At 36.3% G+C, this 20,691-nt stretch overlaps 1 protein-coding gene across 1 annotated transcript in view; it reads right to left on the reverse strand.

Moving 5' to 3' along the window:
- Positions 1-1,215: 1,215 nt before the first annotated feature.
- The window catches only part of GALNT5 (polypeptide N-acetylgalactosaminyltransferase 5), a 77,727-nt gene continuing 58,251 nt past the window's right edge, over positions 1,216-20,691 (reverse strand). The window contains exons 8-10 of the mRNA XM_074215944.1: positions 13,964-14,044; positions 11,471-11,632; positions 1,216-2,869 (exon numbers count right to left, since the gene is read on the reverse strand). Of these exons, the coding sequence (XP_074072045.1) occupies positions 2,729-2,869; positions 11,471-11,632; positions 13,964-14,044 (384 nt within the window). The 3' untranslated portion in view covers positions 1,216-2,728. The remainder of the gene's footprint in view (positions 2,870-11,470; positions 11,633-13,963; positions 14,045-20,691) is intronic.

Here is a 20,691-nt window from a genome sequence, read left to right on the forward strand (position 1 = left end):
GAACTACTGAGCAAGAATAGAACAGAAAATGTGGTTTTGACTCCAAGGCATATGAAAAAACAAATACAAGATGAATTAAAAATAATACAAATTTCCAATTTGGGCTTCAATATGTTTTTATATGATAAATATGTTAAGGTGAAGTCAGCCATAAGACTTCAGTAACTATATGGGAGAAAATTCCTTTGTGCAAAATATCCAAACATCTCAGGTTGTGTTTTCCACTGACTTCATGATCATAATTCAGGTCCTTCTGAGAATTAAGTTGAATTTTCTTTGAGAGTCTGCTTTTGACTATGAAGAAGCCTGAAACATTTCACAGTTGACTTGAGGTGGACCAGTGACATGAGGCACCCAGACAGAGGGTTCGGTTTAGTCATTAATTAGAGATTCTTTTGGTGATTGGCATACACCTTCTCCTTATGGTTTCGGGTTTTGAGATGATTTTTCTTATTCACCCCACCTCCCTTGTCTGTGATTTCATCTGCAATGCTGATTATTTGAACAAAGTTTTCCATGAAGTGCTGAGGAAAGTCGACTTCTCTGTCCATCCTTGCCTCAACATTTTTGTGCAGTTATTTTTTAAAAAACATGAATCAGATTTAAAGATGCAAGTTTTGCTCTCAATTCAGCTTTCATGGGAGTTCTGAACCCACAGTCATAACTAGAAATCTTGTACCCTGAACAAATACTGTAAGAGAGAGAGCAAGGAGGATAGGTAAAGGGGATGATGAAGCAGACGTAGGGAAGCACACCACCGATTCTCATCTGGCAGTTTGTTATTTCTACAATTCTTGCTAATTAAGTGGAAGGCCCTGTCTTTGATCCAAACAATGGGAAAGCATCATCGGTCTAAACATAGCCTGGTTTCCCCCCCACATCTCCTTAAAGTTTATGTAACTCTTATAAAAATTCTTAGGATAATTTATAGGATAGTAGCACCTTGTTCTGTAATCCTCCTGGAGAGGCATGTGTACAGAGTCCTGGATCTGGCTCTAACAACTAATTCTTTGACAATAGGCAGCTGCAGTTCAGCTGCCCTTTCTGAACCTCTGTTTCAACATCAGTAAAATAGAAAGGCTGAATTCTGAGTCCTTTTCTGTGATCCCAGTATATATATATATATATATATATATATATATATATATATATATGTATGTATATATATATATACATACATATATACATATATATATATATTCTAGCTTTCTCTTTAATAGTGTTATAAATATACTATGTGTCACTATGTCCATACAGGACATAATTTAATCTATAATTATGATGAGTTGCTCTACAATGGAGTTTTACTCTCAGTAACAGTCTCTATTTAACTGTCTTGAGGCACAGTTGGGTTGTCTATTTTCAGATCTGTATGTTTTACCCTGATTTAAAAACTTTTCTATTCCTGTAGATCTTGATTTTGCATCAAACATATAGTAGTACTCTTTTTTGTACTCCATATAAAATACAGGAATACTTGAGAAGTTGAGGCTCAATTTTGAACAATAAGTATTTCATATGTTATTAGCATTATCAAAATCTCCTGAGCAAGTGTTTTGATCCTATCACCCATAGACTCATGACTTTTCTCTTTGTCTACTTCCTGAGTAATGATTAACCCATTCTCTTCTTATTCCCTTAACTCCTTATGCATTATGGATTTTAAAGAGTCCATTATTCCTCACCTTTTTGTGTGTTTGTGAGTCATATTGGATTTCCAATTTCATAGAATTTTTAAATATTGTGGGGAGGAGTTTTATTTTTATTTTTGGTAAAAGAACCTTTTCATTTTAGAGTTCTATTTTCTGTTTCTTTATTTTAGTTCTCTCTCCACTGCTTATCTTGGTTGCATACTATATTTTGTTTTTTTGTGCCTGAGTTTTTATTTCTAAAATATGTTATAATCCAATGTGGAATCATAGTCCTAGAAGTAGAAATTTCTTCTAAATGTTATATTAGTTCTCTTTAATTCTTGATGAGAGATCTTTAGTTCCTTTACACCCATACTAGCCAAAAGGGCTACAAGCATGACTACAGATATTGAAGTGAAATTTGGAGAGTATAGAGGTGTAGGAAAGGCATTCTAAGTCAGAGTTTAGATAAACGTTTAGAGATCTCTTCTTTGCCACTATTATCATAGACTCATGGCCTAAAAAGGATCATATAAGGCTAGCCAGTCCACTTCCTTTCACACAAAACCACCCTTAAAGGACCTTAGACTGACATAAACATCTGAGGTCATACCAGCCTGTGAAACTTAGGTGATAGAGCAATTTTTTTGAGGCAAGGAAGGTAGTCAAAAGTAAAGAGGGGGCTATTGCTAATAATCTTTGGTTATCATCAAATGCCCTCACATTACTAACATGCTCACCAAATAACTTCTCAAAGTATCATGAATCTCCACAGTTAATTCTTGGATTAAATTTAGTCACATACTGATCTTCTTGATAAAGCTTGTGGAGGGAGGTGATGAAGTTCTAGCAAGGATGAATGAGAAAGTCAAATTCAGTATTGACAAATGCTGAGAAGCAAGGCCCCAGTCCAAAGTTGGAACACAGTCCCCTGAGTTTTATCTTTAAGTCACAAGATATCATCTTGATGCAACTTTAGATTTTTCTTTCTCAAGTGTCATTAGTGTTGAAATCACCACTGAATAATGTGACATTTTCTGAAATCCCAGGTGATCTTCACTAGATGGGAACAACATCTTTTGGCTCTATCTCCCTCTTCAGGCTACATAGTATTTTTCAAATTTCCATTTCTGATATGGATTCAGGAAATCACAGGCAGTTGCCTTTAGGGTCTTTCCAGAATGGCTTGCCTCCAAGCACCTTAGCTGCTTCCAGTGTTCAAGAATAAGATGATCCATCTAAAGAGAAAGAGAATATGGGAATGAACTGCTGAATTCAATTCAGCAATCAAAATTTACATGGAAATGGAACAAGCAATGAAAACAAGAAGTAATGAATTTTATCATTCCTTAATATTTCCCTTATCAACTGTTCACATGATAAATATATGGTCTTTAAAAAATATTTGTATAGGTCATGTAGTTTTTCTCTATCTTGGATCTAAGCTGCTAACCTCTTTCATAGAACATGAAAATGAAAAGAGCAATTCTTTGGTGCTGTGAATGGTAGTTAACTTCAAAGAAAATCATTATAATTGAGGTCCCCTTTAATAGAAAATATGGCAAGATCCATTAGTTGATGGCAGCAAAACAAAAGAGAAGCTGTTAATTTGTTAATTAAATCCATGCATTAGGATTCTATTTATAAACTGTTGAATGAAGGGAGGCAGCATAGCATAGTGGAAAGTGCCTTAGTTCTAGAATGAGAGGACCTAGGTTAAAATCTTACCTCTGTCACTACCTATGTGACCTTGAGCAAATCATTTAACTCCTTTGGATGTCAGGTTCTGTTCACATCTGTAAAATCAGGGATTTGGACTAAATGTGATGTGTAAGGTCTTTTCTAGCTCTGTGCCTATGATCCTATAAATGTTCAAACTATTGTGCTCTTATTGCAATCTCTGGAAATCTATATGCTGTTGACATCCTTATAAGAAAGATCTTATAGGACAGAGGTTTATATTATCATTTACTATCTAGTGAATACTTTCCTCAAATATGGTAGCTATTCTACTCAGTCCTTGCCTATGGATTTATACTTTTTAGATTGTAATTTCCTCTCAATTATCCATGATTATTGCAAATGGAATCCAAAAGTGCTTTCATTTGGTTTTGAAATGCTCTATAATATTTATTTCAGATTTATCTTCCTAATTATTTCTTTTAAAGATAATTAATACAATTAGCTTGCATTATCTGAGTAAACACTGACTGTAACTGGATGGAAAAGAAGTAGTGTCGAAATGTATTCATTGAACTTAGTCTACGGTATAATGGTATAATATAAAATCCTCATTGGCAGTCTGGTTTGGATATCTCATATGTTGTCTTTCAAGACTGATTGTCCAAGTATTCCCCACTTAACCAACATTCAACTTATGTAGAGTTTATGTGTGCATTCAGGATGGTAGGGGAGCCTGAGCATAGAACCCTGGTGTCCTCCATGAAGAAAACGTTAACTTTTATTCCCCAGTTCACCAGAACCCAATGTCCTGGGGAGATGTATTCTTTATGCTGCCTTAGAGTGGTATCTTCTCTTACGCCATGTAACAGAGCTAATAAGCAAAATAGTACTCTGGATCTCGAAGCCCAATGATGCCCTGCCCCTGACCATCAATGAAAACAATTGTGTTTTGGCATTTCTATATGAAATGTAGAAAAAAAAATTCTATTAGAAACAAAGTTGTAAAACTATATGCTAATCATGTGCTAAGCTGGACTAGAAATTGAAGTAGTGTGGTACAGAACTTGGGATAGGGAAGACTTAGAAGAAGATGAGCTCATATCCTGCCTCAGATACTTCCCAGCTCTATAACCCTGGGCTGGTCAAAATTAGACTCCATGATCTCTATGATCTATTCCTGTTCTCCTATCATTAAAGCCACTATTTATGACCTTTTTTCTATGAGGAGAAATTTGATCTTTAGGTGCATAATCTGGACATGATTTGATAACCATTCATCCTAGAAAACAATCTGCCATCATTTATTCTTGATTTCTTATGGGGTCAGGGGACATTTTTATTATTAGAGTAGAAGCAAAGACTGCTCCCCAAATTTGCTTCTTTTTTCCACAGTGGGGAGGCAGGGTAAAATTGTAATCTACCCTTTGCAGGTATATTTTCGAAAGGACCTAACAGTAACTGTTCATCGGGGTTCAATGACCTTTTAAAAAGATTGTACCAAGGTTATGACTCCTTTCCTTCTGGTCTGAAAGGGTAATGGAAGGAGCTGCTGCTCATGCTCTGGCTTTAGGATTACATGGCTTGCTAAAGGTCAGGCCACATGTCACTAGATGAACTCATACTATCATTTTCAGTCTATGAAGTTTTGGTGGGTTGCTTTCTTTGTCATTCAGCTCAGCTTTACTGGATCAGCCACCAAAGCCTTACTCTGTTCTAGTTCCTGATTTGTTTTTGCTGGAATTTGGCCTGGGGTTTTCAGTCTAAGAATTTATTTCTTTGACTTAATCTTCATGTTAGGGAGGGGAAAACTACTAGTTTTCATATGAACATGATGACACTTGAGTAGATTACAAGTAGAAATAAAATTAGAGAAAGGCATTTGCCAAATATATAATTTTAAGAGCTTAAAAATTTTTAATATCATGTTGCCATTATTTAAAAAAATTTCCAAGTGTTTCTAAGAAAGTCAGAGAGAGAGAGAGAGAGAGAGAGAGAGAGAGACAGAAAGACAGAGACCAAGAGAAAGAGAATTCACATTTTACATTTTTATCAGAGCAATGACTAGAGTAGTGCAAAAGGACTCTGCTTCAAGTCTTTTAAATTTAGAGGATACACATTTAAGCCATGGACTACTTCAGGAGCTTGAAACATTCACTTACTAGAAACTGAATACCTAGCTTATAAAAACAATTAGTTAAAATAAAAATCTACTAAACTATGCACATTGTTAATAATGCCAGCCCTGTAAACCATAATAGAAACCTGACTCCAAGACCAGTGCTATATCCATTGCACCACTGTATAACTGAAAGAAGGCAGAATTACTTACTTCATTTTATTTCTTTTTGCCAAAAGGAATACTCTGATTGGGAAGGGAGATGAAAAAACAACTAAAAAAGACTAATAGGTAGTTGAAACCCCAGATAAGTGAGGAGGAACAAGTTGCTGCCTTCAGAGTTAAAGCCATATAGCCCAAAGTAGTCACATCCTAGAATACTGAAAAGGACTGGCGGGGGGGAATGCTGTCTGAAAGACCAGAGAGAACCTAAAGGGTGTTATGAGACAAGAGATGAACAATTGCCCTAGTTTTTAAAAAAGAAAACAGGTCAGAGTCTTCACAATAAAGATGTAAACATAACTTCAAATCTTGGAAAAATTCTCAAACATGTTCTTAAAAGGATTTAGAAATGGAATTGGTGGAATTGATGATCACCAGATAGTTTCACAAAGAACAGGTCACATGACATTAATCTCATTCGCTTTTATGATGTAGTTGATAGACTTAATGGAGCCCAATCCAACCTTGCCACTTACTAGCTGTGAGACCTTGGGCAAGTCACTTAACCCTGATTACTTCACATCCAGAGCCATCTCCAATAGTCCTGAATCATATCTGGTCACTGAACCCAGTAATCATACATACATAGAGGGTAATAAATAAATGTATAAGATTGATTTTCTTCCTTTTATCTTCCTCTTATCACAAACATAACTTTGAAAAGTCCTAGGATCATAAGTTTAGAGTTGGAAAGAATCATAGAGATAGGAAATACTCAATTTATTTCAACCCCTTTCATTTTATAGATGAGGAAATAGGTTTAGACAGATTAAGTGAGTTGCCCAGGACATATAACAATATGTCTGTGGGCAGATCCTTTCAGTTTATGACCAGATTCTGCTAATTCTTTGCTTTCATTTTCCCAACTATGCTTATTTCTTGGAACCCATCCTCCATTACTTACCTTCGTCCCCACCATCTCTACAAAGTTAAAAGACTGAAGTTGGTTGATGTGCATTCAAATGAATTTCATAAAGCTGGACTTCTTTGAGAGGTCCTTGGGAGTCATTTGTGTTTGGCTCCTTACAGTTTAATTCTGGGAAGCTTCCTACTTCCCTGAGACTGACTGTAGAATTTTTGGTCTTCCAAGTCTACCTATACTTTTTCTGACCCTATGAGTACAATGATAACCCCCAACTTGTTATCTGTAGGAAAAGAGAATTTGATTCCTCAAGGAAGAAGATTCCCTTGCTTTTCTTTTAGGAGGCAGCATGGTACAAAGGGCACAGGACAAACTCTGGAAACTGAGGGTATGGGTTCCAATCCTACCTCTGGTATTCACAATATGCATGACCTCAAGCAAGTCCCTTAACCTCCATTTAGATTAGATTGCCTCTGAGATCCCTTTAAATTTTAGCTCTATGATGCTTCAATGGCCCCAAATCAGAAGACATATCAGAATATTGTACTTTCTTTTCTTTTCCATCACACATTCTAAGTTGGGGAGATGATATCCTTCTAAAGTTCCCATTATGTCTACAGCATGAACCAATTTCTCTTTATTAGAGGCAGTAGATCATCAGTACCTCATCTTATCACTTAAGCCACTTTTGGACAGACTAAAGACAAGAAGTAAAACCCCAGCTTCAGCTAGAAGCCTTTCCTGTTTGCCTTGATGTTGATTCTTTCCTACTAAGATTTTCAATTTGTTCTGCTTCTAGCTTGTTTGTTAATAATTGTTTGCCTATTTACTCCCCCATTAGACAGTGAGCTTCTTTATAGCAGGGACTATTATTTGCTTTTCTTCTATCCTGAGTGCTTAATATAGTTTCTGGAATATACTAGGTGCTTCATAATTGCTACTGACTTGAGGAAAGGCATCATATGAATAATATCTAGTCATCTGAGACCCCCATTTTCTTTTTCTTGTTTTTTTGCAAGGCAATGGGGTTAAGTGACTTGCCCAAGGTCACACAGCTAGGCAATTATTAAGTGTCTGAGGTCACATTTGAACTCAAGTCTTCCTGACTCCAGGGTTGGTGCTCTATCCATTGCACCATCTAGCTGCCCCTAGAGACCCACACTTTCTATAAATTGAATTTCCAAATTAGTATTGAATTCTGTTCCTCAAATTCTTCTGTTATTTCCATCCTCTCTTCCAGTGGTCTGTAGATACTCCTATGACAGTGTCCCTTCTGTCTTTCCCTTATTTGATCTTCACACAAATACTCATGCTATCTTTACTATTCTAGTTCCTAGATTTGCCCATGTAAATATATGTGTATATATATATATATATATATATATATATATATATATATATATATATATATATATATATATATAAAACTGTTTTGTTCCTTTTGGATATGGTATACTATTCCATAGCCATTTTCCAATCATGAGTCACATCTCAACATTCAAATTTCTATGAGGTTGCATTTATATCCTTGCATTAGGATCTCTAGATCACCTTGTGTATTATATAATTAAATTCATTGGCTATAGATATCATAGGTCAGGGGTTTTATTACTAGCTGTAGGTTTTATTACTGGCTTCTTCTTTGTAATTGTCTCTTGTAAATTAGTGGTTTCACCTACTGATATTATTCTTCTTATACTTCATCTGCCACTTTGTGGCTTCTACCTTGGAAAATTACTATATACACTTTTCTCCCTTCCTTCCCTTTTTGGTTTGAAAACTTCAGATCCACTAGATCCTATCAAATTTTATTGACCCCTGTTAATGACACTTGAAATTTAGAACTTGACCTCTGGTCAAGAATTAAGCATTCCTTTATCTTAAGCTTTAATCCAGAAATATTCCAGGTATCAGCCTAGCCAACTTTTTCACTTCTCAAATTTACCTTTCTCTTATGAAATCCCTTCTTTTAATTGGAAACAATGATGAAAATGCCATCTATACTTCTAAAACACTCAGTTTCATGCTCAGAATAATTCTTGGTGCCTTCTGGTATTATCATTCATCCCCATATGAATCACTAGAAGTGGGTAGTAGATGTCAGTTTTGACAAGTCTTGGGAGGTTCTCAGTCATATTCTGGATACATTGCCCAAATACAGTAGATCTCTCAATTTTTTTTGTTAGATTAATCTTACACTCCTCAGAAGGGACTCATCAGCCAATACTATCATTGCTTTTAACTTGGACCATTAAAAGATTATCTCTCTCCTTGTGGCTCCTGGGAATCCACATCATTCTTTAGACTATAAGATGCTGCCTCAGAGGGTATAATTTCCTTCTTTTGGAAAATCCTCAAATATATTATTTAGTTCCAAGCATTCAGTAACCTTTCTTCCTGTTTCTTCATATCACATCGTTCCACCCTTAACCCCTGAAACAAGATGACAATTCTTTTCTGCCTCTTCAGCTCCTTTTATCATCTTTACTTTACCTTGAAGTATTTCTTTTATTTTTTCCAGTAATCTTTCATTTTCTCAACTTACTTAAAGAGGTAAAAGGCATCATCCATCCCTTTTACCTCCTTCTCTAGAGGAGAGACCTATCTGCACTTTGTGCAAAATATCTTTTATTTGACACAAGGCAAAAGCAAAAACACTACCATGTTTAAAGGTCATTGCAAAATTCCTTTTGCATTTTATGTCTCCTGGAAGTGAGATCATTAGCTTTCTGATTCTTGCTGATGGCTCTCATAGACAGTCCTTATGACAAACTGATCATTTTCCCTACCTCTTGGCTGTGTTGAGGTTTTATATATTTATAGTGGATTTCTAGCCTTTTAAAAATACTTCTTGACCACAGTTCTTTCTGACCAGTGACTTGTTTGTAGCTAGCAAACTACAGAGCTAGACTTTTAAAGGTTCCTGTACTTTTCTTAGTCTTGTACTCTTTCTATTAGATGAGGCATTCTTCACATCTTTTTGTGTCATGGATCTCTGGAATTCTGATAAGAACCTATGGGTCCCTTTTCAGGATCTTACAATGCAGAAAATAAAATACACAAGATTACAAAGGAAATCACCCATAGTGAAAATAGGGATGATTTTTTTTTCAATCTAAGACTTCAGACTACCAGAAATCTATCCAGACCACACTTTAGGGGGTTCTAGTGACTCCATGTTGACAACCTTTGCATTTCTTTCATCAGAAAAGTTGGACCAAAAATTTGAAGGCATGAATGGTTGTACTTGTGTAAAAGGAAGTTTTGCCCTTTGTTGACATGGTTGAAGGTATCCTAAGTCATGGGTTTCCTATTCCCTTGGGTTACCAAAAGTTCAATATATTTCCAAATATCTTTTATCCTACTAAGATATTTGAAATCCTTGCCATTTATATAATGTTTTACCAGATCTTTTAGAGACATGTACATTTTAATTTAAATCATGATACTGCTTATATAAATCAAATAATTTCAAATACTATTCAATATCTACTATTCTTTCTAACCCTTCACTACTGAGAATGACCCAGCTTACACATTAGCAGGTATAAACTTGTCCGATTAAGTGATACTTTTTATCATCTTCACATAGAGTAGGGTCTTAAATGAGGAGAAGACTTCTTGCCACCTTCCCCTGGCTTCCCCTAAATGGTATCCCATTAGCTCAAGAAAACAGTCTTCATACTTTTCCCTATTTTAATACTCAATACCCAATTTCAGTTCTGTATCTTATTTCTTTACAATCCTTGTCAGATTTAGGTGGTAATGGACAAACCACATGAAATAATACCTAAAATTGAACCAGTCATACAAAATAATCCTAATTAGTATATATAGTAGCTATAGTAGATGATATAGTAGAGAGAACACAAAGTCAGATGATTGAGATTCTAGTTTTGGCCTTATGATTAACTAGTTGTCTAATTGACTAACTAGGGTCTTAATTTCTCAGTTTCTCTTTGAGTCTCAGTTTCCTCATCTGTAAAATGAGAGGATTGAATTAGATGATCCTGATTTGAGGGAAAATCAGGAATAGATTTGCCCAGCTATAGTATGACATCATGGTAGACAGCTGGAAGAGTTCGTGAATAGAAAGGATGCTTGGCACAGGCATCAAAAGGAGTGGGTGAGCACCAAAGACAAATTTTTTCCAAATTGAAAATTTTGTCAAGAGCTGGCCCTGGCCTTCTCTAACTTCAAGAAGACCTTATACATAGGGAAAGAGATGGTTGCCTATAAATGTGATTTTAGAAAATCATGAAACCTCCTCCCTTCGCAATTCCCCACCTCCCCACCCAAGTCAAAAAAAATCCCTTGAACTGTAATCCCAAAGCATTATTTCTTTAATTTATACCCTTGTCCCCTGTTACAATACAATTATTCCTAGAATAATTGGTAAATGTAAATATTTGTAAATATAAACATTTGTATTTACTCTTAATATGCATGCCAGATAAGCATATCTAATACTTCTGGTAAGGGAAGGGTGGAATGGGGAAAGAGCAGGAGAGCTGTAAGTACCGGAAGAAGGCTAGAATAAAGAATAAGGATAGCAAGGGGTACCAAAAAGGAGGTTGGTCAACCCCACTTATTTCGCAATTTGGTATAGAGCAGGTCCCTAAGTGTCTTAGATTGTACAAACACTGCTTCTAAGAGGTCAATTTGGAAGAGGTGAGGCCTCTCTTCCAGCTTATAAACCCCAATATCATTGTTGTTATTGACTTAGAGGACTATGTTATTGGAAACAAAGATGATGACAACAGCTGTGACTGGTATTATGAGTTTTCTCTGGAGAAGTAAAAGGGGGACTTTTCTCTATGAATCTTTATGGAATCTCCACTATTACCAAATAAATCTAAATCACATTATTTAGGAAGGATTCTTAATGGAATAGGATTCTATGTTTTATTTTATTGAAAGTGAATAACTTTTTTTAGACAAAACCATTATACTTACCTGTTCAGGATGAAGGACTCCCGTCAATTTATGTAACCATTTCAACTTTTTATTTCTGTTATCACAAGGATACAGGCTCAGGTCTCCTACAATAGGAACAGGTGCCAAGCACCTGTCTTCCTGTTTAATAAGCTTTAACCAAGTGTAGTTGAAGTGTTGGAACTGTGGGAATAAGTAATAGATTATCATCAGCAACAATCACCATCACTAGAAAGTTCATTTTGTTCCCCCATGAACTCTTCAATCCAATTAATTCTTATTTGCACAAGGGTACCATAAAAGCATATTCTGTTAAATGTTTATACCATCATATGAAATTTCTCAAAGCCTGAATTCTTTTCCAGCCCCACCCTCATATGTACCAAATATTCTAAGTAGCAGGTGTTAGGGAGCAGAATCAGTTTAAAGAAAAATAGTGCTGCGGTAGAGGCTCATCATTTCAATTCTGATTATATAATTCACCTGCCACTTGCCTAGCCAAACTATAAGGGTCCTGGATTATGTTAATTTGCATGGCTAGGAAGGGTTGTATTTATATGCCATAGACTTTGACTGTGCCAGAAGTCCTTTTCAGTTTAGCAGCCTATAACTCTAAAATAGGCCAGTGATCAGTTGATGCCAAAGCTTTAGTTTCTCTTCTGTATATCCCAAAGGTCTGCAGTAAGGGAGCTATCTCAGTTGACTGAGCAAGAAGAGGAACTATCTAGTAAAGCTATAGTTTAGTGGTAAAAGGGCATTGTTCTGAGCTTTGTGAATAGGAAGGGAATTTTGGATGATGTGAGTCTAACATATCCTTGGGATTTCCATGATTCAACTTGCTTTTAAATTGTTGCTGCCAAAATATAGCACCAAAAATGCCATTGAGCATAGGTCAATCATGATTTCTACTTTGAAAGCAACAGCTGTTTGCAAACACTTTTTTCCCTGATTTCCTATCCCTTCTGTCCTCTCAAATCTCCCTCCCAAACCACTCCTCACTCCTGTCTTTCCCCTTTCCCATGTCCAAATACCCAATTTCAGGACAATTTTCTCTAAGAGAAAGTTTCAAGAGAACTCCAATTAAAGGACAGGTTATAACCCAAGACCCTTCTTTTCCAGATTCCATTCTGTATAGGGTCAGGATCTTCATTTTGAAAAATGGGAGTACATTTAGTCTTACATAGGAATTTTTCATCTTGAAGCATAAATCCAGAGCAAATTACACCCTTACTTGACTGGGTTGGGATGGGGAAAAAAGGAATCAGAATTCTTTTGGAATACTCAGAATTCTTTTGGAATACCTACAAAAGATTGCTGCTTTGGTTTTAGGTTCCTATTAGACTAGCTGCTCAGGAAGTGTTAGGTTCCTGCCAGCTAGCTTATCCTTACCTAGGCGAACTTTGAAGAGGAGGGAGACAAGGATGACAAGGATGACAAGGATGACAAGGATGACAAGTTCTCCTTAAAGTTCTCCTAGTTCTCCATTTATTAAACCAAATACAAGTGCTGAAATATCCTCCCCAGTCCCTAGTCCACTCCCACTCCCATGGTACTCTTCAATCAACCAGTAAATAGTGTTCTGGTGCTTGAGGCCACCAAGTGATGAAAGTTTACAGTACTCCCCCCCCCCCCCATACACAAAACAGTCCCTTACACTTGGGAAGTCACTAGGGAGGACCAGAGAGATACAAGAAAGTAGCTTACTTTAACCATCTGATTAAGGTTAAACCATACTATTTTAATTGGTTTATTTTGCTAATTTGATGCAGAACTCTATTGTTTTTCAGAAAGATCAATTGTAGTTCCTGATAAATTCTGCGCTCTGGAGAAAATTATCCTGCCTTAGTCTTTGCTCTGGGCATGGGTCATGATCCTGAAAATCTAAACACTCTTTCTAGATTAAAGTATGAGAGATAGCTATATTGGAAACAGAAATAATTTGGTCTGGAAATCTTGTATCAATAACTGATTTTCATATTTATTGGAGTCAAAAAAAGCCTGAAGACTTCATTTCACCCATGTTCCTTCTTCCCATTTCTACCTGTGGATCAAGAGTCATTCTAATTTAATCCTAGTTAGCTGCTCATTCTGCTTACTCAGCAATATAATTTAGTAGTTACCTAGCAGGATGTGCTGGAGATAAGGAAAAGAGGATGTTCAAAATTTCCACACAGATGAGAGTCCTTGACATTTCTCCAACCTATCTTTCATTTGGCAGGGTTTATAGAAGGGGATCCCCATCATGACTCAAGGCCTAGGATTTCTTTGAGAGAGTCAGAACCCTCCTCTGAACCACGCATCCTGTGCGTGAATGCTTGGGAGAAGGGGGTTTCTCAGCTGCTGAGGAGCCCACTTGTGAACTGGAGAAATGGTCAAAATGACCTTTTGACACTAATCACAGGTTTAATGTATACACACATAGTTTCTATAGTGCATAGCCAACGGTTCATTTCTCTAAATGACTGAAAGGTCAGAGTTCTAGTAAGCATTATAGAAAATCCCATTACAACATACCTTGCTCCCACCATTGCACTCCTCCAGAACAGCTGTGGTGTTCTCAAGAGCAATGCATTTGCCCAAGGCTACGTTAATTATCTGGAAAACAAAACTTAACTGTGAATTTAGAAAAATCATCCTAGAATAGAGCATAGACATGGGAGAGCCACAGGGAAACACCTGGGGGAATAACCTGGCAATGAGGCTAACAGGTAGCTAAGTGAATTGTTTAGTGCTATATGTTTTGACTGAGTGGAGAAGTAATATAATCTAGCCAAAGTACAGCTGCAATCTGTCAACTTAAGCTTGGTGATTCAGCCCCAGAGTCTACAAACAGAAGCTTTTAATTAACCCTCTCCTAAGATTTGGAAAGAGCATGGGCAAAAAGGCAGAATGGAAAATGTATTTTTCCAAATCCAGTTCCTCTATTGCATACATTAAAAGTCCCAGCACAGATTTATAATTTTTACCAAACTGATCATTATAGGTTTAAGAATATTGTTTCCTGACAGATCTCTCATACTATTCAACTTGCCTGGATTCTGTTCATAGTTGAATTGATTCCTCTAACCTGGTAGCAAAAGACATAGGCTTCCAGGACAGTTTCTTCTTAATGTCTCGAGTTAAATAAAATTCATTCAGCAAGGGTCATAAAATCCAACCCAGAATCACGGCCCTATGTCACCTCCTTCTGAGAGATTTGATTTGAGAATAGATGGGATGAGGCAGTCATCATTTTAATGCAAAAAGGGTTACACATTCCAGGGTGGGGCTGATAGCATGTTAGGTTGACAGGACAACTTGGACATCAGTCAGGTAGGAGGTAAGAGTGTAAAGTGTTAGATCTGGAGTCAGGAAGACTTAAGTCTGGATAATTAAGTCAGATAATTAGTAGCTGTGTGACCCTGGGTGAGTCATTCAAATATTCTGTTTTTATCTGTAAAATGGGGTTTATGGGAACCCTTATTCTTGAGGGCATAGCATACTTCCAGACCTCAGCCTGAGGGTTATCCTTAACTCTTAATTATCTCTCACTCCCCATCCTGAATCTGTTTCCAAGACCTTTCAATTTAAACTTTGAAGCATCTCTTTCACATCCCTTTTCTCTGTTTCAACCCTGCCACCATCCTGGTATAGGCCCTCATCTTCTCCCACTGAAATACTGAAATAGCCTGCTGTTTGACCTGTCACAAGCCTCTGCCCCCTATAACCCATCCTTTAGCTACCAAAATGACTTTCCTAAAATGGTCTGACCTCCTCCATAAACTCCACTAGTTCACGGTCATCTCCAGGATCAAATCCTCTGATGTCCAACACCTTTTATAATCTAGACCTCCCCACACTTTTCCCCTCTCATCTCATTGTCACCCTTATATCTGCCCCTTCCCCCACGTGCCAGACATAGAGATGGAAAGACCTGACTTAAAATCCAGTCTCATTTAACTAGTTGGATGAATCGGTTGACTTCTTTCAGCCTTAGTTTCTTCATCTGTAAATTGAGGAGGCTAGACTTCATAGATTCTTTGTTCAATTTATTCTCTGAATTGTTCCTGCTCTTCATCTGCAGCCTTAACCACAATGGGATAACTCTATCCTGTATTTTTTGTTTTGTTTTGTTTTGCAAGGCAGTGGGGTTAAGTGACTTGCCCAAGGTCACACAGCTAGGTAGTTATTAAGTATCTGAGGTCAGATTTGAACTTAGGTCCTCCAGACTCCAGGGCAGGTGCTCTATTTACTGTGCCACCTGTATGCCCAGATAACTCTATCCTAGAGCAAATTCTCTTAATAGGCAATTCCTTACTTGGGACTGCAATTTCTTGAGGGAGTCTATTATGTTCAACTCACTCTTTGGATTACTGCTCATACAGCAACCTTAATCCATTATAGCTTCAGGATTTTTTCAGAGAGGTTAAGTGTCCCAAACTAGTATGGGATTTGAACCTGGGTGTCATAAATAAAAACTCTTATCTAATCTGCTTCTTGTAGAAAGGAAGTATAACATAGTGTGACATTTGAAATTGTGGGTCATGGGTTAACCCGATGTCCCTGAGATCCTTTTAAAAAAATCTGCAAATTCAAAACTACTTTCAAAATAATGCCAAGATGTTATTTGCCTATTAAAATACTTCTCCCTTTCCCAACTACATATCTATGTGAAAGGTGGATTTTCCTTCTATTCTTCAACCAAAACAACATATCATGACAGATTGAATACAGAAGCAAATATGAGAATCCAACTGTCTTCTAATAAGCCAGGCATGAAAGAAATTTGCAGAAATATGCAAAATAATACCATTCTTCTCAATGATATTTCTTTGTTTTGGAAAAGTTATTTTTCATTGAAAATATTATTTATGTTAATATGTAATAAGTTTATTTTTAAATGAATTAATATATTTTAAAATTGGATGAATTTAATTTCTAAAACAATAAATATTTATAGACATAATCAATATAAGCAAAAACTCTTGGAATGGCTCCCAATAATTTTAAAATAATAAAGGAATTCTAAGACCAAACAATTTGAGAACTTCAGGGATAGTATAACTGTAAAGTGTTTTGGATGAGATAGATGTCTAGAGATCTGGGTGCTAGTCTTGGCTTTGTAGTAGCTGCATGGCTTTGGGGAATTAACTTTTCCTTTCTCAGTTGTCTCCTTTGTAAGATGAGGAGATTTAATGAAATAACCTCTCAAGTCCCTTTTAGCAGTAAAATTCTCGTATCATTCTTGAATTTGGTCTTTAGATGGAACATGTCTAAATTTTTCAGTAGCTTTTTAATTTCACAACCATTACAGAGAGATTAAGGAGGTTCTTCTGTAAGCTAGTTAATGAGTGAACTTTGGAGAAGGATAGTAAGTTGATTTAAATTGAACCTATTGAATCATCAGAGATTTCTCCTAAACCAACAGAGTAGGGCTAAGAAAACAAATTAATTTTCTGGAAATAGCTGACATGGAAATCTGAATATGAACAGAAGTTGATGAGGGAGATTTGAATTGTGATCTGGTAAAGTTTTGTTTGGATTTATAAGTAGAAGGAGAGGGGGAAAGAATCTATTTAAATTTAATTTAATTCCCCTAGTTCTGAGTGGGTTTAGTCTTTATTTTTCTTATCAGCAATTCTCTTCATTTCTTTGAGCCTCAGTTACTTTGTCTCTAAAATTGGAATAATAAATTATTATCTACCTTCTAGGACTGTTGTGAAGAAGAGAACTTTGGAAACTTTATGAAGCTAAAAAAATGGGAGGTGTAAATATTGTTATTCTTCATTATTTCCCCAGTTTCTTGGGTATTTGGAAAGGAAGAACAAGGAGATGAGAATAATTTGTTGCTTCTTTTGCTTTTATCTAAAGCCTTATTTAATCTCAATATTGCCCAAAGGAATCAAACACAACTCACTTTTTCTGCAGTGGAAACCTGTAAGTCTTAAGAATAAAAAGCAAACAAATAAACAAACCTATTTTTCTTTAATATAGTATACTTAGGGAGAAAGTCTAGCTTAGAAAATACTAAAAGATTAGCATTACTCTTAAAGAAGAAAAACGTGTGTACCCCCTACTGGCCAAGATCTTTACTTAGAGAAGCCAGTAAAACCGGAAAAAGAGATGCTCCTGGGAGAAATGTATAAGGGGAAAAAAATCTCCGAATGTTGTTGTTGTTGTTGTTGTTGTTTTTGAATGATTCTTTCATTTTTGTTATGTATAGTTTGTATATTCAGGCACCATTTTCTAACATTAGAATGCTTGCTTAGAAAAGACATAGATCTCTAGTGTCCTCTGGTGGGGAAAGGTTGGTAATGTTCCTTGAGGGGATGCTAAAAACCAGAATTCTTGAATGGTGGATGTTAAAGTTCTTCATTTCGAGGAAATAAAAAATTTGAATTCTGGTGCCGTTGAAGTATTTGTCCTGTAATCTGTGATCAGTTTCAAGTGAAAAAAAATGGTTGTGTTAGAGTCATAATCTATGGAGTTCTGGCTCAGGGCTGGTATCAAAATTATATGATTTTGGGGGCTGGTTTTGCAGCATTTTATTTGGTAAATGATCATTAAAATAGCTAATGCGGTTTTCAGGCTGCTTCCTACAACATGGTGATTTTTTTCTTTTTCAAAATAGCATCAAAATGAAGGACAGAAATCTCCAAATTCTTAACAATAAGCTGCCTTCTATTTATTTTGTACATTCTTATATAGAAATTTGTTGTCTTCCAGTTTTGGAATGCAACCTCTCCAAGGGCAGGGATTATTTCATTTTAGCCTTTCTATTCTCAGGGTCTGACATAGTTCTTGGATTGTAGGAAGCACTTAAATGCTTACTGATTGATGAATATTAAGCTTTGGATGGCTAAGTGGCATAGTAGATAGATAGAATGCTGGACCTGGAGTCAGGAAGACTCATCTCTCTGAGATCTAGCCTCAGATCCCCTTTCTTCATCTGTAAAATCAGTTGGAGAAGGAAACGAAATACTACTCCAGGAAGTCAGGAAAGAAAACCTGAATGGGCTCACTAATATTCAGATATGACTGAAACGATTAAACAACAAAACAACAAGCTTAAATTAGATGCTCCAATACATGTGTGAATAAATTAAATTTTGAATTATATATAGTGTAATAAATCATTAGATCTTTCCCTTTACTCCCTTTCCCCCCCTCTCTTCTCTTGAGTTTCTTTTACCAATTGCTAGCAAATACCATGGCATGATGGTAGTGGTAGAAGGTTTCAGGGGGCCCAACCTTTGTGACTGGTCTCCTGGGATTGGGTGTGGTCAGTCACCTGGCTAAGAGGTAAGAGGTGGGAAGAGGAGAGGAAAAGGAGCAGAAGAGTCATGTATTATGAGAAGCCGAATAAATCCATCCACAAAATGATCAGAAGTACCATCTTCTTTTAAGGAAAGTTCTTTTTTAAAACTGTGAAATGCTTACAAAATGTGAGCTATGATTGGAAAAAAAGAATGCCATAGGCCAGGAGGAATGGTGGAACTTTTAGCTTCTGGATCCTGAGAAGATGCTTCACTGCACTCATGTTCCAACCTGGATACCTTCTCAAAGAAGAAAATTCTCTGAAATCAAAGCCCATAGGGAGAAAAAAAAACTACAAACAAAAAATCAAATATTTGAAAATAAAAAGGAAATAGGTAAAAAAGTTTATTTTTTTTTAAAGTAAATCAGGGGCAGCTAGGTGTTGTGGTGGTTAGAGCACTGGCCCTGGAGGCAGAAGGACCTGAGTTCAGAACTGACCTTATACACTTATTACCTGTGTGGCCTTGAGCAAGTCACTTTAACCCCATTTGTACTCAGGGCTCATGACTTCCAAGATCAGCATGCCTTCTTTGCATAACACTGCCTCTGAAAGTTAAGCCATATGTGTGTTGGTGTTATGTTGCTTCAGTTGTGTCTGACTCTTCATGACCCAAGTTGGGTTTTCTTGTCAAAAGTATTAGAGTTGGGGCAGCTAGGTGGCTCAGTGGATACAGCACCAGCCCTGGAGTCAGGAGTACCTGAGTTCAAATCCAGCCTCAGACATTTAATAATTACCTAGCTGTGTGGCCTTGGGCAAGCCACTTAACCCCATTGTCTTGCAAAAAAAAACACCTAAAAAAAGTGTTAGAGTGGCTTGCCATTCCCTTCTTTAGTGGATCCATTTTGTCAGGCAATCATAGATTAAGTGACTTGCTTGGGTTCTCACAGCTAGGAGAATGTCTGAGGCCGGATTTGAATTTAGGACTTCCTGACTCCAGACTCAGGGTTCTATCAACTGAACCTTCAATGGCCTCTGGCCATTGTACAGGTACTCTAACTTTCTTCTATGGCAAATTTAAAATAATTAGATCTTAGCACATTCTCAAAAGAATCCTAAGTCATAGGAATGTACTATTGGCCCTCCATTTTTATTTCTTCCTTTATTGTTTTATGCTTCCCATTATGAATTCTGTACTCTAACCAAGCTGTGCTTGTTCATTTCATCCTTTCATAATCGTTATCTTCATCATTATCATCAATATCGTCACCACTTACATTTCTACAGCAGTTTAAGGTTTGGGTAGTCTTTTATAATATGTAGACTCAATTGATCCTCATAACAACTTTATGAGGTGGATATTATTATTAATCCCCATTATATATATGTATATATAAGTATATATACATACATATAAACTGAGGTTGAAGGATATGCAATGACTTGCCTTGAGTTACAGAGCTAGTGAGAAAAGTAAGATTTGAACTCAGATCTTCCTACTCAACTCCTGTACTCTATCCAATATGACACCCATTTGTCACATTTTTCATCTTTGTCATTTTCATCTATGCCTTAGAAATCCTTCCCTTTTCTCTGCCAAACTTAATCTCTCCCCATTTCTAAAGTCTGCTCAAAACTGAAAACTTATCTAAATCTACTTCAATTTTACTACTGTGATATATGAGATGTTCTTTCTATACTGTATGATTTGCAAGATAATCCTTTGCATTTTTTCTTTGCAAATGTTGGTGTGTTTGGTATGCATGTATTTTTCATGTCTTTTTTGACCTTTCTTTTCAATTGCAGGCAAATTACATTAAGGAAAAACCTTTTTTCCTTTGATCTTCATCAAGATAGTTAGACAAAGATGCATATAGTTATAACTAACTATATATCTAATTGCCTACTAAAGTCCTTCACTGATGCTTCATCATCATCATCATCATAATTAGCGTTTATATAGTTCTTTAAGAATTAGAAATTACAATACCTATATTTTAGCATTTGA

Source organism: Macrotis lagotis, chromosome 1, assembly GCF_037893015.1.
Source record: "Macrotis lagotis isolate mMagLag1 chromosome 1, bilby.v1.9.chrom.fasta, whole genome shotgun sequence".
NCBI classification, from domain to species: Eukaryota; Metazoa; Chordata; class Mammalia; order Peramelemorphia; family Peramelidae; genus Macrotis; species Macrotis lagotis.